This window comes from Numenius arquata, chromosome 7 (assembly GCF_964106895.1).
Source record: "Numenius arquata chromosome 7, bNumArq3.hap1.1, whole genome shotgun sequence".
Classification (NCBI taxonomy): Eukaryota; Metazoa; Chordata; class Aves; order Charadriiformes; family Scolopacidae; genus Numenius; species Numenius arquata.
This window is the reverse complement of record NC_133582.1, coordinates 46,671,826-46,695,854: the sequence shown is the minus strand read 5'-3', so window position 1 is coordinate 46,695,854 and position 24,029 is coordinate 46,671,826. Positions and strand designations below refer to the sequence as shown.

General features: G+C 35.8%; 1 protein-coding gene across 3 annotated transcripts in view; it reads right to left on the bottom strand.

The window, feature by feature from the left end:
• The window catches only part of NEK10 (NIMA related kinase 10), an 86,588-nt gene that overhangs the window by 8,038 nt on the left and 54,521 nt on the right, over window positions 1-24,029 (bottom strand). Inside the window, exons 25-30 of one of the 3 annotated variants that reach the window (XM_074150334.1) lie at window positions 21,434-21,647; window positions 11,608-11,791; window positions 11,433-11,519; window positions 6,672-6,720; window positions 4,259-4,296; window positions 4,019-4,141 (exon numbers count right to left, since the gene is read on the bottom strand). In XM_074150334.1, the coding sequence (XP_074006435.1) occupies window positions 4,019-4,141; window positions 4,259-4,296; window positions 6,672-6,720; window positions 11,433-11,519; window positions 11,608-11,791; window positions 21,434-21,647 (695 nt within the window). Of the gene's footprint in view, window positions 1-4,018; window positions 4,142-4,258; window positions 4,303-6,671; window positions 6,721-11,432; window positions 11,520-11,607; window positions 11,792-21,433; window positions 21,648-24,029 lie in introns of all 3 variants that reach the window. The other 2 variants (XM_074150335.1, XM_074150336.1) reach the window with 2 other exon arrangements.

Here is a 24,029-nt window from a genome sequence, read left to right as displayed (position 1 = left end):
AACCAGGAAATATTAACATAGATTTAATTCCCATGTACATATGCATGTAATTATGAGCTATGCACATTACATATACACAATGTAAATTTTATCCCCTCCACCCCTGTCATATTATATGGGATATAAAGATGGCCTGTCTGAAGAAAAAGAAAAACATAAACAAATTTAAAAATTAAATGTTTTATCAGTTTTGAAAATATTGTGTCTCTCAGTATATCTCCATATTATTTCTCTAAGCATTAACATTTCAAGTAGACTTGTACACTAGACAGATCGGAAGATAAAATAATCACTGACAATTACTTAGTAATTGACTAATTACTAAGAAGAGATCATGAAGCTGGAGATCCACAATAAGAAAGTATTGTCACTTTGAGAAAATAACATTGCTGTAAGTTGTTTCTAATATTTTCTTCTAAAATAGGTATTAAATCTTTTTTTAAAACATATTGTATTTGAACATTTCCTCTAGTTATTACCTCACAACACGCACAATAGATATGCATACGCCAATTCACAAACAGTGCACACACAGGCATATTTTAGTCCTTAACTGTTTAATTGGGTATCTAAATGTGATCTTTGCTAAAAAGCATCCATCATATCCGATGACAATGACACTACATTTTGTAGTACAAACTCTGAAGTAAAGAACAGAATCAGTTTAGAATTAAAAGGAAAAACTTTACTTTAGAATTAAGAATATTGCTGTACTTCAAACATTTTGGTTTCTTCATATCATTTTTATTAGATTATTGTTGATTTTATTTAGATAGGTGTGAATTAATTATCACGGCAAGGAGCAAGAAAGCTGAATTTTTCTTGTCTTATGAAAATAGTGAGTAGGTGTAAACCTGTTCTTCTTCCTCTAAAGCTAGACTACCATCCTCTGTCAAGCAAATCCACGTACATAATATATACTTTTCACAAACAAAAGCACTGCAAAGGAAGTCACACATGAGTAGAAGGTATGCTTTTCTTTCAGCAAAATAAATTTAACACAATTTTAACCTGTTCATTTGCTTCTATGTGTTAAAATCAGGAAAAAAAAACACCAGCTATGTGAAAATATTTAGTTCTTGGGGTCAAGAATTGAAAACAAAAGCTGAAAGTTTATTTCCCCCCCACTGAAATACTGTCTGAGACTCATCACAAACAGCCATTAAATCAGATACGGTCTTGGTCATCCAGAATTTGAGCTAGATATATTTGTCTGCTGTAGGTACATTTTTTCTTGTAGTACAAGTAGCTTGGCAATTAAAAGACTGTGCTCTTTCTCTGAAGCAAAACTGCCTAATTTACCAAATATCCACGTGATTTGTTTCCTGCCATATTCAATGAGAGATTTGAAAATACTAGCCAAGGGCAGCTTGATAAAAAGCAAAACCAAATTCCTTTGACTACCTAAATGAGTGAGCATTACTTAAAATTTACAAAGTACAGTAAACTCAGTACTGATTTGTGGGTATTATATCTAAAGGTTTGACTATATTTTGATAACTAAAGACCATTATGAACTTCCCTATTGAACCAAAAAAAAAAACGCATAATAATCTATTTGCGCTCCATGGAATAATTTTAATTCCAGCCATAAAATCCAATAGAGAAATTCTGCTGATCAAGCTTTAAGTAATTTAACAGAATTAGGACATAGCAGTAAATATTACGTATTCTACAAACTGTGCAGATTTACAAAATATCATTCAGATTTTAAATATAACAATTAAAACAAACAGAACAGCTTGATTCTTATTTATTCTTGATTCTTATTTACCTAGTGCTCCTTTATCATCCTTTGCCTGCTGCAAAAGAGTACAGAGCCAAAACTAAATCAGATTCTTGAATTTTTATGTGGTAAATCAATATAGTTATTTATGATTTTTTATCTTGTACATTTGTCATACACACTGTCAGACCCAGAGATTAAATAAAAGCTTATCAGCAGAATGCCACTATAAAACATTTAGTGTATCACTCAAAAACATTAGTTAACAAAATTATCTTTCCAAGTTGAGTATTAGACCTGGAAGATAAGCAAAGATCTTAAGTCCAAGTACTGAACTTCAGCTAGCAGCCCTGTATCTCTCTTAAATACAGTTATCTCTAAACTCCATTTCAGATGCTAATTTAGATTTATATTCTAAAATTTCCTCATACAGAAACACCCTGAGGATCATAAAGTCTTATGTAGACATTTACATCCACCTAAACATTTTTTTTTTTTTTGCAAAGTGATCTTGTTTCAAGAAAAATTCTGAGGGAGATGAAATCCAAATACCAAAATTAATTAGCCCACAACTGAACTATTATCATTCTTTTTTCCTGTTGAATTTCTGTGCTGGCTACTTTAACAAGAAGTAGAAGACAGACATCCACAAACTGAAGTGTCTAGGGACCAACCAGAGCCGAGCTGTGCTCTCACAGAAAATAAAAAGGTACAGAAGATGTCATTCTCTATCACAGAGAAACACATTTCTAGTAGGATCAGGAAGATAATGACATCATTGCTAGTGTCAGATTTTTTGTGGTAATGCTTTTTGGCAGACAGGTTGAGAGGCAAGTGAAATTCAGTTCGACATTTTTCCCTAAGTCTCCTCTTAATGATCAATAAGAGGAAAGGAAGTCTTGCGTTTCCCCTGAGCCACTTAAGGAAGAATTTGGTTGGTCTTTCTGTTCAAGGTGACAGTGGAAGCCATGCTATAATAACCTAAGATATTATATGCCATGAGGGACAATTTTGATTTAGCTCTTTTTGCCTCATCTTCACTTTTCTACCAAGTATTTCGAGACTGCTATACTCAATACCAAAATCAATAGTGTGGTCTTGCCATTACAGCCTAGGAATCTTCAGTTTTTCTTAGGCCACTGATAAAAATTCTACTTCCTTGACATGTCACCTTTGTCACTGCTCCCTGTTCTGTGGTATTTGACCTCTCCTTTGCTGTCAATGGCTTGTATTACAAAACAAAAGCAAAAAAAGCAGTGCCATTTCTTTTGTGGGTCTTCACAGATTTGAATTTTTTTCCGAATAAAAATATGCTTAGAATGGTGTAGGTGCCAAGCCACTCTCCATGATATTTGAAAACTCACGGCAGTCAGATGAAGTCCCTGATGACTGGAAAAAGGGAAACAGAGCACCCATTTTTAGAAAGGGTAGAAAAGAGGGACCCTGGGAACTACCAGCCTGTCAGCCTCACCTCTGTGTCTGGGAAGATCATGGAACAGATCCTCCCAGAAGTTGTGCTAAGGCATATGGAGGAAAGGGAGGTGATTTGAGATAGCCAGCACGGCTTCATGTGGGGCAAGTCCTGCCTGACCAACCTAGTGGCCTTCTATGATGGAGTGACTACTCAGTGGACAAGGGAAGTTGTCTATTCGGACTTCTGCAAGGCCTTTGACACAGTCACCTGCAATGTGCTTCTCTCTAAATTGGAGAGATAGGGATTTTATAGACTGTTTGGTGGATAAGGAATTGGTTGGATGGTCGCATCCAGAGAGTAGTCGTCAACGGCTCAATGTCCAGATGGAGATCAGTGACAAGTGGTGTCCCCCAGGGGTCCATATAGGGGCCAGTACTGTTCAATATCTTCATCAATAACATAGACAGTGGGATCGAGTGCACGCTCAGCAAGTTTGCAGGCAACACCAAGCTGTGTGGTGGGGTTGACATGCCTGAGGGACAGGATGCCATGCAGAGGTAACTGGACAAGCTCAAAAAGTGGACCTGAGTGAACCTCACAAGGTTCAACAAGGACAAGGGCAAGGTCCTGCACCTGGGTCGGGGCAACCGCCGGCATCAATACAGGCTGGGGGACAAAGGGACTGGGAGAAGCTCTGCTGAGAGGGACTTAGGGGTACTGGTGGATAAAAAGACGGACATGAGGTCTCACTAAAATGAAGTCTTACTGATTTATTATTGGAATTCATACTTTTTTAAAATTCCTTAAGGGTACTTCAGATATTTGTATATGAAATGTAATTTTCTCATTTTCTAACATTTTAAAATATTAGATAATACCATGATTTTTCATATTGCAAAGAACTAGAAGACTATGGGACTGCCACCCTGTCACAAACAAATCCTTTATTTTCTTAGTATGGGCCCTGCTCACCCTCAAGAACAGATCAATAGGCAGTAAAGCTAAAGAAATGAAAGAGGAGATGCTCTATATGCAACAGGAAAATAAGGTCTAAAAACTTGGAAATCACTACGTTTAAGTTAAGTTAAAGTTTAATTTTGTTGCAAGCACAAAATTACCTGGTCGCAGTCTTGATCCCGGACCTTCAATATAATCTCTATTACTATTTAAAAAAATAATTTAAAAAAAAAAAAAGTAGTTTTAATTGTGTTTTGCATCAATGACTATAGAGGAAATATCAGTATTCCCTGACTCCTGCTCATGTTTCCTCTAAAGGAAACCTGTCCAAATTCACTAGTTTGTAACTGTGTATTTATAAGTCACATAAAGGCTGGCTTACTCTATGTATCCAAAATAGCATGATTCCTACAAAACAGAAGTTAGACTCCATTCATTTCCCCGCTCAATTTTCAGCCTCGAAAGTACAAAAACAGTAGACAGGATTATTTAAAATCTGTCTATTTATATAGACAGATATTTAAAAGTCCATAATCCATTGGATTGCAAATTATTTTGCAGTTCTACATGTTTAAAGACATTTCAATTAACTCATTTTATGGATGGAAAACAAAGATTAATTATTGTCTAGTGGATAAAAACAGGAGTAATAATGTATACAGTACTAGTAAAGTGGGAAAAAACAATTAATATTACATCACCAGGACAGCAATACCTCAACGTCAGAAATACAGGTCCAGATATTTCAATGCTAGCTTCTACCCTATACTCTACACAAGCACTGTCCCAGCCTGCAAATTTCACTAGTTGAGATAAGCAACAACAAATGGATACAGACAGCTGGGGAACTGAAAGAACCAATATGATGTCCCGATGGACGGATGGCAAGAATGTGTATATATTTTTAGGCAGTAAGGAAAACTACGGTTTCAAGGAGTAGCTATGAAGAAAGATAAGGAAATAGTTTTGCTAATGTTTCTGTGAGGGGCAGAGATGGAGAGAAAAACATGTGCTTGCTTCAACACTTGAGCATCAGGAGGCTGCCATTACCGAATGCAGCAGGACTAAAGCTGGAAAGCTAGTGAGTGATGTGACAGACTCAAGCAAGAGTCTTAGCAGTGTATATTGATAGGAAAGGTTAAATCTTAGAGGTGCCTGGCAGAACAGTGAGACTTATTCTGAATGCAAGAACTTTGAAAGATGTGCAAGTTAAAGTGGATGCTCAGATATCAAAGTATCGGTGAGGATGAACTTTATTTTCAAGAATGATCAAATCTGAGCTAATGGGCAGGACTTTCAATACAGGCAACTCTGACATTCCTTTTAGTTGTGTTGTACTCAACTGTGTGGTCACAAAGCCACAAAGAGATCTTACAGAGATGAGCAAAAATTTAGTGTAGACAGAAGGAAATACATCTGGTGTATACAGCTAAATTCATTATTTGCAGCATGATTTTGCAGGTAGATGAATAAGTGGACACATTTGTACATGCAAAGACAAGATGCAGAAGAAAAGACAAGAAAATCGGTGATAAAGCCATGTGTAACATTCTGAGGAAATCAGATTAACAGATAAACTAGTGTCCTTCCACACAGTTCTTAAGTATAGTTTCAAAAGACAGGAAGAGAACTAGAAAAGGATAGAGTCAGAAGAGTCAGAAAAGACAAAGATAGTGCCAATGCTAAATAGCAGATCAAGAAAATAAAGGAACTATGACTTGGAAGAGGCCATTAAACAGCTTAGTATGAATTGCTACATTAATATTCCTGAAGTGAAAGCTGGATCAAACAGGGTCTGTGGAGAAAAAGGGAAGAGGAATCAACACCATTATAAATACTTGCCTGGTTAAGTTAAAGGTAAGTGGAAAAATTATTCAGGAGGCAAATGGAGTAAAGAGTTATTTGGGGCTTTTTTAAGATGTGAAAGAGAAGCAGAAATGAAGAAACAAAGAGCAGAGTCTATGAATGAGTGGTATGAAGGAGATCAGAAAAAATAATGGTTTGTTGAGAATGTGTTTGATGCATTTTTGAATAAATAACAGAAGAAAAAGGAAAGACATTTAGAAGGAGAGTAGGGATGGCCATACCATATTCTGTTTCAGTTTTTTCCTTTTTGAAAGAAATGAGGAATCCAGAATTCAAAAAAATGGTTATCTATGTTTATATAGAAGGTCTAAAGGAATTCAAAGGGACAAGATACTACTCTACACTATCAAACACACAAACACATTTTTCAATTGAAAAACAGATGCTTAAAAATGCAAAACCAGAATTTGGTTAACCAACTAATGTCGGTTTAACTTGATCTAGCAAGGTCCACTTTTAAAACTATTTATCTGTTTAACGCCAGCCCTTAAATTACTCATGTAAAGATTGTGTGTGCAAACAACCTCTGACAATATCCTCAAGCAGATTGAGTGTCATAGGCTGAGATAAAATGAAGTTGTAATGATAAGTAAAGGAACATTTCATAAAGGCAATCGCTCAACCCTTGCACTGTTAAACGACTGACTGGAATTGATCATAACAATGATCAATTTTATAATCTACATTAAAATAATAAATTTTACCTACCTATTCTGAGCTTGTCTTTCAGAAGCACAAAAACTTCGTTTAATCATACCTGAAACAAATGCATAAATATTATCTCTGCATTAAAAAAAATACGTGTTAATATTTTTTATTTCCCTGATATGGTGTCAAAATAACCTTTTTAAAGCAGTGTTAAACAAACTCCAAACCCCCATTTGACTGTTGAGTTGCTGTTTGATGTATCAAAGATTTGCTTGCATCATAAGTAAATTCTCAGCCCTGCATAGTATTTTAATAAATACTTTCAGAATTTCACAGAAACTGATAACACATGCTGACTAGATGTCCACAGAAGATGCATCTGGATTTTACTACATTTACTGCTGCCACCATAGCCACAAAATTGTCTCTACTCTGGATAAAAAGCTAGAATATTTACCCACTTTCTCAGAGGACCTTTGATGGGTTGTCTAAACTATGTTCTACCAGAGTTTTATTGCTGCTATTCTATTAGCGAACTATTCAAACTACTACATATGCAATACCTTACTTCTTAAATAATCCTACTGATTTTAAGACCTTGAAGACAAAGCTATGACCACTTATTGGTCAAACATCAAATCAGCAATAAAACTGAACCCAGACATTTATGTCATTTATTGCATAGTGCCAAAAAATGTGAGGAGGGAGGGGTAATGTTTGATGATATTTATTATTTATGCACTTGGAAAGCACTGTCTTAAAGCAAGTATTTGTCTTAAGCATCTATCTTCAAACATTCCTGCAAAACCATTTCTTTGATGGTAATTTTGACATACGAGACCACCTTCTCCTACAAATGATATCTCATTTTGAATGAGGAAGTGTATGTTTAAATCAAAAGATAATTCAGTTAACTGAAGGTCTGAGTACTAAGATTAGGAAATTCTGCAACAATTTTCCCATACAATTAATGCATTTTAATATAATACCCTGCATCTTTGTCTACATGACATGTTTTTCCAACATCAGTAACATCACAAGCATTATCACAGAACAAGAACAGAGGCATCTAATCACTCAAATGGTAGCTAAGAAAAAAGATTTTATGCCAAACTTACACTAGTTTTCCCTTTGTTGGTCTTGTTACAGCACTTATCTTAGTTATAGAGCAACAGTAGAGGACTTTCAGAGAGCAAACACATTTCTGAGAGTCTTAAATCTTTGCTTTGTGTTCAAACTTATTCTGTCATGCTCTGAAATTTAGTGCCTCTATTTTTCCTACTTTTCTGCTTTTCTGAGATCCTCTGAATTTAAAAAAAAAAAAATCCTGAAGGAGGCTTGCATCTGTCACACAGAATTCACTTTAAAACCAAAAGAAATGATACATCTTTAGGCCAACTCTGTCTCCCTAAAAAGAGGACACATAGACAGAGAGAGAATGAAAGAAAAAGAAACAGTATTTTACTCCTTGCCAGTGCTTTGCTTTCCAAAAGAGATATTAAAACTCTATAGCAGTTAGGCGAAAGGAAGGTTTGTAAGAGCAGTTGATAGACATGATAGCAAATAAACTAGGCCCTTATAGAAGCAAAAATACTTCAATTAATTTTAACACTGAGACAGAAAAATAGATAGGAAAATACAGTGTCCACTGTCTAGAAAGTAAAGGCGGCCTTCGGAAATGAAAAAACATGATTGTACCAAGGAACAGATATTTTACCTGCTTAGGATGCAGACACAATAATACAAACACAAAAGTAGAAGCTCTGACTGAACCTGAATCATGTTGCTTGGGGTAAGGATTTTTGAGTTACAACCTCAGACACTCTGTTATAACAAAGACAATAATAAATTATGGGAATATATATGAGAAAATCTGGACCAGAAGCCACTTGGCTAGAAAGCTAAGTTTGAATACAGCTGTTTGCTAGAATTTTAAAAACAGCTTCCCTTTCCAAGTATTCATATACAAAATTGGGTTTGAAATACTATACCCTTTGGCTGTTTCAAATAAACGGTCTCTCTATCAGTAAAAGGCTCATATCCAAATTTGCTTGATCAGTTTGATGACTCACCACGTTTGACTTGCTAATCTGCCAGTTTATGAGTGTATTTACAACTGCATGATATTTCACACCAAAGAGTCTGCCTCACCACTCACTGTACATAGCAGAGATGCAGTATTTTCTGATTCATATGCTAAAGTTAGGAAAATACTTATTAATGCTAAAAAAAAACCCAATCAGAAATCATGATGCAGAACATCACTAAGCAATAGCCAACACCCTTCATCCCCATTTTTATTGCTTATTATTATGTTAGAGACCCACTGAGCAGCTACAACCGAGAGAGAAGTCTCTTTATGTTAGACACTATGAAAACATATTGGAATAATTTCTTCAATAACTAAGCAAGAGGAGACTCAGGCATCTAAAAATCATTGTAACAAACACATTCATGTGTGTATACACACACTCACTAAACACTAATTACTCTAGTTAAAAACCTTAATCTGTTGTGTAAGAGCTGTGCTAATCATACAAAGCCAGGCAGGGAGTAAGAAACAACATAGATGTGTAGGAAAGTTAATTAACGTAAGTCATGGAGCACAGAGTGCATCCTGATGTTCAGTCCAGGGTGTTACCTGGACTGTATTTCTTTTTACCATGGTATTCCTTTGACATGGATGGGAAGAGCAAGGCAACACATATTTTGTTCAAATGCCTTGCAAGAGGGAATTTCTCCATTCAAAATTATCTCAAGGAAAATGAAATGTATTTTCTCTGAAAGAGATGTGATGGCAGCATGATTAGACAAACCCTTTCAAGACCCTGATCAATATACCTATAACTGAAAGTCATATTTTCATGTCAGCAGTTTCCAAATTAGCTAGATGAAAGTTGGTCAGATTTTCCCCTGTAATGCTGCCATGATTGACAAAACCATGGTTCATAATTCAAACACTGTTAGCCACTTATTAGCAATGAATGGAGCATAACCCAAGCAATACCCAAGTATAGTGAACTTATAATAACTTTTTAAAAGCTATCTTTTCTTTTTCCCTGAAAAGAAGAAAGATTTCCCAGCATCAATTACAACTGATCTACAACGCTAATTTCAGCATTAAGTAGAAACCACAGGTGATCTAAGAATGAATTACTTCAGAATTATTTTTCTGAAAAAGCAATCCTGAAGTATCTATACAACAATTAAACTCTATACTTGGAGGAAAATGGACAATGACTTCCAGAAATGCTGATTAAAGTCACAGGGATTAATACGAACTGACTGGATCTTTCCACTTAAAATATTTCATTAAATCAATAGAAACCTGGCACAAAAATATTTAAATATTGGAAAAAGTTGATGTTTTGTTAATGTCCAAATCTTAACAAAGAAAAATTAACAATAAGGAAACCATTACTAGTAATGCTTTGGGTATGGCAAGTTACAAACTACACAAAGATTTCAAATGTCTGTGTACAATGCTGAACTAGGCCACAAAGAATTACATTTCTGGAAGATGCACAATGTGTTATTTTTCAGTATAAAAAACAAAACAAAACAAAACAGTCTCTTGTTACTCTCTTACCACAAGAAAGTAACAAAGAAAAAGCGCCTTTTTTTTTTTTTTTTTTTTTTTTTAAGAAAACTTTGATAATACACTCAGGACTGTTTAGCCACAGGTCCTCCAGCCTGTAGAATGGCAGGCTATCCAGTTACAATTAGCAAATCATATTAATGGGTTTTAAGTAGAATTATCAAATCCTTTATTTGCCCTGCACTAATGGCTAGACATTTCAATTAAAAGCAGTCATACTTCTTCAGTACCTAGGTGAAAATCTGAAGGAAATCCATCTAGGAAATAGGACTACAAACAGATAATGTAATGTTATTCTATGTTTTTTGAAGCCTGCAACTTTGCAACAATAATATTTGTTAATCTTCAGACAACTACATCCCCTTTACCTTTTAAAAGTACAATTTAAATCACCCACAGATTTTCCATCAGAATTTCATGGGACGAATGTAAATCTCAAATTTTGCTCAGCTCTAATATCAAACTTTTTCTTCTAGTATTAAATACTCTTTGATTTTCTCTAATCAGAATCCCATTACATTTAACACGTAGACCATGGTAGTTCATGATTTAGCAGGTAGCTCACAGTGGTTACAGATGTTTCGCAACTCTTTTTTTTTTAATTTATATATTTAGAATATAATCCAAAAAACTATTACTTAAGATAATACCTAAAACAGCTGGTGCTTTGCTATCTGATTACCATAAATAACTACAGGCAGAATTAATGCTATGTTTTGTCACATAATCCCTTCCTAATTTGAATTTAATCATTAAGCAATCTTTCAATTCTATTCAGTCAATTCATCTAGACAGCTAAAGCTTGCCTCTTTCAACTTTCTTTTTTACACCTTCTAACAGGGCACTCCATTTATTCATTTGCATTGCATTATTGTTACTGAGATAAAAGTTTTCAAACTGTCTTCCTTCTGTTTCTTATCGACACTAATTATCTTATGCTTCAAATCTAAAAACACCTTCTTTGTCACGTTGCCCAATAATATTCCAGTTTTCATAGCCATTACTGTAAAACGTAGGGACAAGCTACACAAAGAGTATGTGATGCAAAATGTATTATACTGGAAATGGCTGCCACAGAGGCACAGTTATTTTATTTTTCTTTTCCTTAGCACCCATAACAGATGGTGAACTTGCAACAAATCATGAAATACCCTAACATTTTGGAATAAATAACTACTTTGCTGTTAGAAAGCAGTGTACACTTCATTCTTAAGGATTCTTACCTATAGTAGACTCTTTCAAGTGACTTGAACTGGAGCTGCTCGAGTTGTCCAATACATCCAGCTCATCATCTAATTCAGAGAACATATCTGTGCATAAAAATGAAAGCAAAGAAGCTTTTAACCCACCTCTCACAAGCATAATACTACTCCTGATGCTTCTTTTGCTAATGACTACCTTTCTCAGAGTTCTCTAAAGTGCTGTGATCCTCTACCAGGATTTCTTCATATGTTCTTTCCTCATCTTTTCCACATGCAGATTGATGGCTTTCAGCTGGGAGGTCAGCATTTTCTGAAAAATCACTTTTGTAGCTGGCTGTTCTACTGCTGCTGCTATGAAGATTCAACTTCTCATAATTTTTCTGACAACAAAGAACAAAAAGGAAGTGTTACATATTGTCCTTATCCAGCACTCATTAGAAAACCTGCAAATGAAAGTGTCACTTATGCAGACACACACACACATAAAAATACACTTTTTGCTCCCGCTTAGCTGTTAGTCCAGGATTACATGGTACCTGCTCCAGTCACTGATTCTAAATTTACAGCAAAACTTTCAAACTCTTAATCTAAACAAATTATTTCTAGCCTTTACATAAAAGGCATCTTTGTTCTTGATGAAGGTCTTTTCATAACAAGCACTGAAAGTGGAAAAAAAATGAAATAAATGCCAGACCAGAAAGAAATACTGAACAACACAAAAAATAAAAGACTGGACAAAGACAGTAGGTACCCAGATACAAGCAATGAGAGATTTACTCTCTTCCAGCTTAGATAATAAACAGCAGACCAGTTCTGGACAATGCAAAACCTGCACAACAGTCAAGATGGTAGTAAAATATGCAGTGGACTTGATACGATGTGATGCCAGAGAAAGCCCCCAAGGCTGAACCGACCAGATGCTGACTGGCATTACCAAAGCAGAGCTAAAAAAAAAAAAATCAAAACATGGGATATAAATTATTTGCTTGAAACATTTAAATGCTGAATTTTGTCTGTAGCATGGGGTTCTTTAATGAGTATAAAATTCTGCCTCTGCTGCTGTCAACATTTATAGCTTTTCTGGAAACTATAGAGATCCTTGATCCCTGTTATTGCTTCTATTTTAATGCAACATATTTTGAAGGCAGACATAATTTTTTATTATCTTTAAATATTGTTCTAAGTCTTCTTGTATTATTTCTATTGTGCGTAAATAAATTCATGCTTCTTTCCACTCGATCTTGTCAGAGCAAAGTGTGATAAAGGAGAACAGGAGATAAATTATGTAAATATATCAGATTAAACTAGTGAGCATCTTTAATATTAAAGTAATTTCAGGAGATAATAAATTTGTAAATACTTATGTTCTTACCAAGTGTGTCAAAGACAATTTGGCCTATATCTAAGACAATGTTTTGCCACAGTTTTTCCCATGAAGTATTTTGACCTTATTGGGACACAACAGAATGGGTGCACTAGAAACCCTTCCTCCTTCAGAAACCTAACAGCACCCCTGAGCACTGACTATACCACTGCCTGTGTAATGGTCTCCTTCAATTACTTCCCCATCTTTTGTTCTATTCCCAAAACTATGAATTAATTTGTAAGAGACACCTTGTCAAGCTTTTTGCTTTAAATTAGGGTGGGAAAAGATCATTTTATACTTAAGTACTGGGCTGACCTTATGTCCAAGATGCCACAATAGCAATGACTGTGGTATAGCACAGTATGGCAATCACTAACTTTGAAGCTCACTTAAAGAGAGCAGTCTAGTCATGGCACATGAGAACACTTATTGTGCCCTAAACAGTCAGTGCACAATTACTGAAGAGAACCAATTCACCTGTTATGCACCAAAGAAAACAAAGTAAAGAGAGAGAAGGATCAAACTGCATGGACAGTTCAATCTTAAAACTCCTTTCAACATTGCCAATACTGAACTTCACACTCAAATGACTAATTGTTAACAATAACTTGTAAATCAGGTGGACCACGGGAAAAAAAAAAGATTAAAAAGACTGCTGTTACCTATTGGTGTCAGATCTAACTGCCACATCAATAAAGAAAATCTGTTTGAAATGCATGAACTGAGTTCTGTAGACCTCATAATAAAAATAATTGTCAGACCTGCTATAGAAACTAGCTAATAATTTTCAAAAGTGAGATTATATATTGCTGTTTCTCTTTTGAGTCAAATGCCTTACTGATTTAGAAGGACAAAAGTACACTGTCTGCAGGAGTCTGGGATGCGAGTTTAATGCCACTTCTGCTCAGCATTGGAGTGGGACCATAAGGACCTACATAGGGATATAATGATATAAAGAACATAATTTTGTGAGAAGGGCACGGAGAAGTATTCTCCTACACCTTGAAACAGCCATTTCCATATCCTTGGAGAGAATTTTTTCAAGTAGGGAGAAAGACACTTATCCTTTGAAGAAATCCATGAAACAGTGGGATATTCAAAATATCACAAACATTGAAATGAGTTAGGTTGATATATATTCATTTGAACTGTGCTCATATTTACACTTGATTCTAGAGTCCAGCATTTTACACATCTCTCTGGAGGTTTTATTTTCACATTTTCATAATAAACTAGTGCCTCAGTTTCCCCATGGGTCAGATTGTTTGCCCCCTTTGTTGAAATAAACTTTGCCTTCTAGATAAACAAACACAGTTCAAAAGGAAATCTAAAGGGAAAAGAGTCCCTGGGCAAAAAAATGTTCAAATTATGAACCAATTAAATTTTTTTTCCAGGATTCATCTTTCTTTATGACTGAGCAAAAAGGTCTCTGGACTTGAAATTTGTGTCCCAGCCATGACAAAAAACCTCTGTCTACAAGCTAAGACTCTTCATCCATATCCTGTACACTTGCACTATCTCTTTCTTTGTTGGTCACCATTACCACTGTAAAATCAGATATACTTTATTTTTGGAGATGTGAAACCTAAACTGTTTTTTTTCAACTTGCAACAGGAATCTAATCTTTATAAATTTAAGTTAACACTGTCCAAAAAAAAAAAAAAAAAACTGATCTATTGTTTAGCTCTGTTTTGCCATATTACTGTCCAGAAGAATTAACTGTCTTCAAGAAACATAGACCTCTCTAGTGGCATTTGCAAACAGTATTTAATTAATCTTCTTTATTAGAGACAAGTAATTACAGCATTATACTACTTGGCTGAATTTCTATTTCAAGGAAAAAAAACAGAATTACTTCCACTATTAAACTATTTGTAAAAAAAACTAGAAGATGGCAACAAAATGAGTAAGAGCTAACATGAAATTGTTGGGGAAAAAAACCATACTAAACCAACGTCTTTCTTTCTGTAACAGGGTGACAGCTATTGTGCATTGGGAACAAGAAGTAGATGTTAGTTATAATGGTTTTAGTAAGACTTTTGTCAGTGTTTCTCATGACATCTTACAAGAAAGCTAGGGAAGTGTGACCTGGACAAGAATCATGATCACTTGGTTGTACAATTGACCATAAAAATTGTACTCAACTTGGTAACTACTTTGAGTGTTTGTTAACCTGAAAATGGGTAGTGAGTACCATTTTTCAGGTTCCTTTCTGGCCTTGTTCCAAAACTATTCAATGTTGTCACTGAACTACAATGATAATCTTCATAATGGGATAGATAGACTGCCAATTAAATGTGCATAGACTGTGATACATTCGCATAATAGATCATACTACAGCATATACATCATACACAGGGTTGTGTCAATGCAAGTGACAATAGCTTTCAAAGAAACTTTTGATAAACTGGAGAAACTGAAAGAACTGATGAAGTTTAAATAGGGAGAATGTAAAGTTCTATGAGGAAGGAGAAACAACTGTACAAATGCGCAGACTGAGGAAGGACTGGTCAGACAGCAGGAAAAGATACGGGGATTTTGATGGATCAGAAACAGAGCATGACTCAGCAATACCATGCTGTTATGAAAAGGTAAACGTTATATTGGGATGTATAAAGAAGAGAATCATCTTGAAGAACTGTGTAATCTTCCTATTTGCTATCAATGAGGTTCTCAGTTGGGGTAATTGAGTCCTGTTCTGAACACTACACATCAAAAATGTGGAGAGACAGCAAAGGAGAGAAATGAGAATGATCAAAGGTCTACAAAACTCAACTTACAAAGTGAGGCCGATGGAATTTGACTATTCAATCCAAACAAAAAAATACAGGGGAGAGATGTAACATAGATAAGAAATAATTCTTACTTATTTGCACTGTGGGGATGACAAAAAGTAAGCAGCTTAAGCTGCAACAAGTAAAATTTAGGTTAGACTTTAAGACTGCCTAATAGTAATTAAGTGTTCAACTATTGCATCTATCTGGGATCCTACAGAGAGAAATAAGTGTTCATATTCTATGTAACAGGTTTGCATGTGCTCAGTATATGCAGTGTTCTGGGGACATTCTGGACAGTGCTCCCAGAGCAATTATATGACACTTAAAGAGTGGGTCTGAAAATTTCAAGTGTCCTATACATCCCATATGCACACATGCATATGTCCATCTGATATCTCCTGAAAACAAGACGTACAGAGCAGATCTATTCTTTCAGGCATACAAAGTGAGACCAACATTTTCTGAAAGCATCAGTCTAACTGCAGATACGCTATATACCACAGTGTATATATGCTATGGGTATGCCGAGAATTTCCAATTATCTTCTGACAGTGCTTCAGGCATCCTCATGGTTTTCCAGACGTTATCTTTGGATGGAAAAAAACCAAGACTCATTCAGACGTGTGGTTGCTGTCTGAAAAGGCAGGTTTTGCATTTCTGCTGTTTCCAAACTGTTCCCTAATTTGGCATAGTTTGCCTTGGGAGAGACTTTCTATCACTTGAAATTTTTATGACTGACTGGTCAAATACCTGTCAGGAGTGACAGGTAGCTCTAAGGCTTGAAGATGGACAAGATAATATTTGACAACTCCTCTTGCCTTATATTCCATGATTCTATTAAAGTACTTTGATGCCTTAACAAATTGAAGCTGAATTAAACGTATTTTGGGTTTGTCCTTAATAGTTTGATCATATATTTTCACAGGTAGTAACTTGGCTGTGATGACTATTTTTTACATTCAGCAACTCTTAAAAAAAATTGCACGTGCAAAGCAGCTTTTGCATAATTATTTTATTCTCCAAACATAAACAGTATAAATTTAAAAAGGTTACTTTCTTTCTATCCCATAAACTGTAATTTCTAACATTTAAACTTTAATTCCAGTACCTGCTACATAAATGCCAAACCAGAATGGTATCAGAACAAAATCAATGGAGTGAAAGGTGGAAGAAGAAAACAATTTGTGGAATGCTAAGCTTTCATGACATTCCCAAGTACCCACTCATTTCCAATGCAATGGGAATTGTATGTAGCAATGCGCAGACAGGCACTATCACTCAAATTTTTAAATAAAAATGTTAATAATTTTTAAAAATCAATTTTTAATAAGAATAGGACTTGAATATTCTAACCTAGTATAAAGATTAGACTATTTTGCTGCAATAATAATAACCTGTTGCATTTTAAGTGTTTTAAAAACAAATGTACTCTTTGCTTCAACCAACACAAAAACAGTTGCTGCATTCATACACAGTTGCTTTAAGAAAAAAAATCTTGTATGCATTGATTGGCTGAATTGAGCAAAATATATCTAAACATAAAGAGAAAAGAAATTAAAATGAACATTAATGCGAACATGATTATTAGCACAATTGCCAACAGTGCAGAACTCGATTTGGGTATGGGACAAAATGACTTGGTGAAAATGCAGTTAAATAATTATGTATTTCTTTGCCTTTCAGATAGCTGTGATCCCATTCTCATTTCTTCTAAAAATGTGAGGAAATTTATGTCTGCTTTTAATCACCAGAGTTGCCAGCAGTCTGCAGGGTGGTTACAAAAGCATGGTTTCTTAAACCATGAGCTGAGCAGGCTCTTCAGTTTAGAAGCAGTCCTGTCTGAAATCCGCTATACTGCTTCTTTCACTATTTCCAGCCAATAAACAGTTGAACTGCTTCTGCAAAAAAGAGAGCCAGGCAGCCTTCTTAGCATAGGCTGTAACCAACCTGTCTCCACACATAATAATCAGAATGTGTCTCCTAGCAGTGGCATCCTAGACCACAAGAAGTTATACCCGCAGATCTAGGTCTGGGAGGGCCAGTGTTGACCTACAGCTAAAAATCCTATCTAGATGGAAAACGACACACCTTGGGTCTATTTGCCACGCTCTTCAACATGCTGGGTTAGGGGAAGACTCATCAGTTCAAGCGCAAAACGAGAAAAATGTGGAGAGCAACCTTGCTAATAAGCATTCTCATGCATTTGAACATTAGGACAAGGCACTGAGCTAACAGTGACCTACATGGATCAGCTTGGACTAGGCATTGTTAATGAGTTCTGACACCCTAGTAGCCCTGACAAACACTGGATGTGGAGCCATTCCATAGATCGCACTGCACTCAGAAACAAAAGCCATACCTAGTTTTCCATTGTCTACACATCTTGGTCTCTCATTACTCTGCATAATTTTAAACTTCATTTGAATACATGAATTTGCATATACAGATTTAAAAATAAAATGTGTACTCTAATGACATTATTAATACAAAAATTAAAATAAGCTTAAATTCCCAAAGAACACAGTATTACAAAATTTTAGTATGGAGAAAGAATGTAACAGAGCATGTGTACCATATGCACAGATCAGAAATTCAGAAATTGAGAAAAGGAAGTTACTCTCAGAGAATATATTAAAAACAGGCAGACATGATAGACTACCTCACTGATCAGAGTAGCAGGAGGTACAAATGGCTCATATTTTGTTATATATATTTTTAGCTGACAGACTCAGATTATAAAGCTTGCAGTTACAAAGCTCCTATGTTCAAAATACAGGATAGTTCTCAATATTCATCATTCTGTATTGTTTTAGGTATATTGATATTTTACATTAAAATCTGGCAATGAGAAAAAAGTTATTCTTTTTATATGTCAAACAGTATGTGAACACACTGGCTTATCGAGGGCTTCTAAGCATTATTTCCAAGTTTAAAACACTTCAGGATATACGCAATAAATAAAACAATAATGGATGATGCCTGTGTAATCAAATACATATTTCCAAAGTAATAAAAGCGACTTATTTTCAGCTTTTTGCAAACAGCCAAAGTAATGTCTAAATTTTTCAAATCTATATACCTCAAAAGAGCAATCAAATTATTATTTGGCTACTCTCTCATCTCTTTAAAGGAAAACATTAGAAAGATACTTTCATTATTAGCTAAATCAACTACCATTTTGAGACTCAGATTTGGCTTGGAACACAGAAAACTCAACTTTGCCACTGGTCTGTTTGGTGACCTTACACAAACTACCTTTTTCCTCTCCACCTTTTCCTGCCCAGAGCATGAAAATATAATATTGACCACCTTGAAAAGAAAGGTACTATGTGAGAAATATTTACTACTATTATTATTACTTGTTTGGGTCCTCTGTGTCCTGTGTTACATCAGCAACCTTAACCTTTCAGAACTGAATGCTATTAAACACCTTTCTTCCCTACATCTGCTGCTGTTCTTATGTAAACAACAATTTCTATGGAAAAGAAGGAAAGATAGGAATTTATGTGGGGAGCTGATAATGATTCTTTTGATTGGGATTATTCTCCAGCATGGATCTTAAGCTATACTTGCCAGGCAAGGTAACTACATTTCTCCAACATCATCTACTGACCTGATGTTTAATTGGCTACTTATCAGCTACTTACAAAACAGATTCCACTCTGGCTCCAAAAGATCTCTGTTGCTTAGTTCCATAAACCAGGACAGAGAATACACTCTTTATTTCAGAAACATTCACAATATGACATAACTGGGATGAAATAGGAGGCCATAAGTACGTTTTAGTAGAAAGAAAACAAAGTAGAAGATAGCCAGCTTCAACAAAACATTGAACTATGTGGCAGAAACACTGAATTCTCTGACACAATGGAAAAATGACAAATTACCTGGCTCTGGAATTGCTGAGGCCTTGACTAAGATGAATTAGCTTGTCCATACCTCACAGAGTTTTTATTTCAGGAACAGCTGCTTTAAATTCTTCCTAGTATGTCTAGTCAGAATATTGTCTTTTTTCAAAAGTCAAACTTTTCAGGATTAATTACCCTCTTTACTAGAAAACCACCATAAAATTTTCCTACAATACCAGGAACTAAGAAACAACATGGCTACTTCTCATAGAATCGTCTAGGTTGGAAGAGACCCTTGGCATCATCGAGTCCAACCATCTACCCTACTCTACAAAGTTCTCCCCTATACCATTACCCCCAACACCACATCTAAACGTCTCTTAAACACATCCAGGGATGGTGACTCAACCACCTCCCTGGGCAGCCTATTCCAATGCCCGACCACTCTTTCTGTGAAAAAAGAAAGCCCTGTTTCTAAGCCCTGTGGCACTCCTCTGAAATTTGAAAGATGCTAGCCTGATTTATTCTATCTTATTTACAGCAAGGACACAAGTACTTCTCCCACTTCTCATTACTGAGCCATACTCCCCTCAGCTTTTGCAGCATTCTGGATCTTGGACAGATCTTCCTGCTGTACCCATTTGTTTCAATACACCTAGTTAAATACCCATTGGAGTGGAACTAGAATTACAGTATTCCTTCCTTGAGAAAGCTAGCTGTTATCCCCCAAAATAGCAGCATTTCCCATCTTGTTATGTAGGTGTATTTTTCAAGTATTTATACAAAACAGAAGTACTCTAACTTCAATGTACAGCTATTAGTTCTATCATATCTTACAAGTGTCTGGATAGGGCGCTCTTCTCTCAAATACAAGATAACTGATTGAGAAATCCCAAATTAAGCTCCTTTCCATCCATAGTACATACCTTTTTTGCAAATTTCATCACAGTTGTGCAAGAGAATGACTATATCAAGATACAAAAAAAATAATGACATACAAGTTTCCAAATGTGTAGGGCAAGAAAACTCAAAAAAAAAAATGGAAAATAATTGCTCATACTACTTTAAGGTATAAATTCTACTCTATCTTTCTTCACCTCAGTACCTCTTACATTTCAAATGACAGTGGTTTTTAAAATTTTCTCTGGAAGTTTTTGGCATATATTAATAAAAAAAAAAAAAAAAAAAAAAATCCCTGAGTTTGGGACCAAGTGTTCCTGAAAACCTTTTTCCTACAAATAGGCTCTTCCGTGTAAAGTACTGAAACCCTGATAAAAGGAATCTAAGAGAGATACAATGGCTGAACAGACAAAAGCAGCTGTGCTAATTACCACTTTGCTTCACAATTACTGTAACCATGATTTTCACAGCAAGCTTTTACTACACAAAAAACATTGGCCTTGTATTTTTCCAAGTAAATTCTCTGAGATCATATACAACTTTGGTTCATTATGTAAAATACTGATGTCCTTCATGAAGAGTGCTTAAAACACAGCCTGAAGCAAACGCAAAAATTTTAAGAAGTGTTTCTGCAGAACTGTATCAGACAGAAAGAAAGCATGAGCAAATACTTTATCAACATCACTGTTCTTTATTTAGCAATCTGTAATTAAAAAACATATTTGTGTAGGTTCCATTTTCTAGGTGTCATTGTTCGTGAATCATACACAAATTAGTCATTTGTTCCAACCTACGCAAGTGTATATTCTCCTATTCACAAACCATTCACAAGTGTGCAGTAATAATTAAACATTATCAGATTCTATCAAAACTGCAAGTACCTTCATAACAATGCCATTTTCCAACATGGAATGATATGGGGTTATAAGATACTGTTATTTTTCCTGCATAAGCACGTCCACAAAAAATGAACGAATACCTCATTAAAAAGAAATTAAAGAGCCTGCATGGAAAAATGTTCTAAAAGGATTGGTCTTTTCATTTTGATTTATATTCTGCTTTGTTGTACCTTATTATCTCAGATATGGCAAACAATGATAAGAAAAAATAAAGCCTAATACATACACTTACTTGTGACAAAATGGAAAGCTGATGGTGATAGGTTACTGCATTTCGATTAGCCTCCATGAAGTACTTCTGCGTTCGTCTCCTCTCCCGATCCAGCTTCTTCTCCAACACGAGATGAGAGCTGGATAAAACATCCAGGTATTTCATTATCACATCAGACAGCAGTGAGCTGACCTCCACTATGTCTGGACGTGCCTCTGCATCAGGAGTCAAGCATCTACAGGAAGAAAATTTTCAAATGAAAGCTAATTACTTCTTTCTAAAAAAACTGTTGACTACCACTGCATTCCTCCACTGGTCTTTATCAAGTAACGCTGGCCAGCACTCTGCTCAAGCCTGTGTGGGACAGTTCAACACTGCGCAGCTTTGGTGTCAACCCACCACAGAGTACAGTCTCTGGCATCAGCTGGAACTATTATCCTTGACACTGATTCAGACAGAACTGCTACGGGGGGCTGCCGCTGTGCACTCCCAGACACACTAGGGAGTGCCTGGTGCCTCTTCCTGGGGCTGGGGGAGACACTGGCCTCCCTTGTGGGGACTGTGCTCTAGTCAAGATGCTGCGCCACTGGACAAAGCGGCTGTGAAGGAGATGAGTGTGCTGTCAGGAGGATTTACAGGACAATTACAAGATCTTCACAGAGACGAGACCCCCCAAACAATGCAAAGAATGAGGAAAATCTAGAGATTACCCTCAAAGTAGCAGTGGATGGAGGCTCCCAAGAGGAACTTTTGGAAGTTAAAGGGAAAGTTTGGGAGAGCTAGATAATCTTCAGGGACACCTCAAAGCACAAGAACAGCCCATCTCTGCATGTATACAGGAAAAAGTTGAGTATCACACGCATATCCGAGAAGAGCAAGAGGGAGGACCCAGAAAGGTACCAGCCAATCAGCTCCACCTCAGTCCCTAAGAAAACAATAGAGCAAATTTCCCTGGAAGTAATTTCCAACCACACAAAAGACAAGAAGGTGACTGAGAACAGCCAGGATGGATTTACCAAACAGCAGTCATATCCGACTAGACTGATTGCTCTCTCTGATAAGATTACTGGCTCTGTGGACAAGGGGAGAGCAGTATATACTGTGGGTAGCTTAATTTTACCAAGGCCTTTGATACAATATCTACAGGTCTATAAGGTAGGTACATAATTGGCTGAACTTCCTGGCTCTAAGAGATGACATCAGCAGTACAAAGTCCAGCTGGTGACTGGAAGTGGCATCCTCCAGGGATTGATACTGGGTCAGTACTGTTTAATGTCTTTATTAATGACCTAGATGATGGGATGGAGTACATGCTCAAAAGGTTTGTGAACACCAAATTGCAGGGATCAGTTGATACATAAGGAAGGGCTGTTGTCAGTGGGACCACCTACAGAGAGATCTGATTGCTATCTACGTATTCGAAGGATATAGAAAAGATGGAGCCAGATTCTTCTCAGAGATGCATAGCAATAAGGCAAGAGGCAACAGGCACGGGTTAGAACACAGGAAAGCCTGATTAGATACAAGGATTAGTATTATTACTAATAATAATTTTAATTACAAAGGCAGACAAGCACTGAAGAGGGCCCGGAGAAGTTGTGGAATCTCCATCCTTCAAGATACTCAGTACTCAGTTAGACAAGACCATGAGCAGTGAATAACCAGATCTAATTGCATCTGCTTTGAGCATATGGACTAGATGACCTCCAGGGGTCCCTTCCAACCTAAATTACTTTACAGTCCTATGGTTCTTGTTTCAGGCACCCTAGGTAGCTGTTCAGTAACAGTAGTAATATACTATTAGGTCTATTTTTAAATCCTCAGACTATTCTGTATATAGTGTAGGACATGAAAGCTGATAAGAGACAGTTCTGCATGCACTATAAACTGTCTTAAGTCTGTTAACTCCAGTGAACCTGATAATTTACTATGATTTCCCTGCAGACTACTACTGACCAGCTGGCATACAGATACACTTAACCCAGCACCCTTCTTTAAAGAAAGTGTCACAGAATGATTTTATTATTTCTAAAACAAAAAATGTTTTACAGTATTTGAACTTCTTGATTTTACTCTTTTTTTGTTGTTTATATTTGCTCAAATCCATGGATCTGTGTCATTAATTTTCATAACTCTTTTAATCTGTTTTACTTAGAATTTTATATTTCTTTTAAACAGATGCAAGTTTTTCACACTTAAGAAATGTTCCATTTGATTTTTTTCTTCTTAATTTTTTATTTTAATCCACTGAATTTGGTCAAAATTTCCAAGAACTATGTGAGCTACAAAAGATTTCTGAGAAGTTCTAAATCCATTTCCCATGCATCTAGAAATAAATTATTTATTTATAACTAAAGACTGAGTAGAATGATGTTCAACTCTGAAAGACTTTGATGCTTATGATTCCAGAACTTTCTTTAAGTAGCTTAATCCAATAAAACTGTATTTTAATAATAATACCGAATAATAACACTAAATGCAAATTTACAGTTGCAATATGAAGTTTTCAATCTTTTTTCTAATCATTATCAATAAATTATTTTTTCTATTTATGATATTCATCTTTGAATGTGTGTTGTGCTTCAGTCATCTGGGTAGAACTACTTTATTTCTGTTA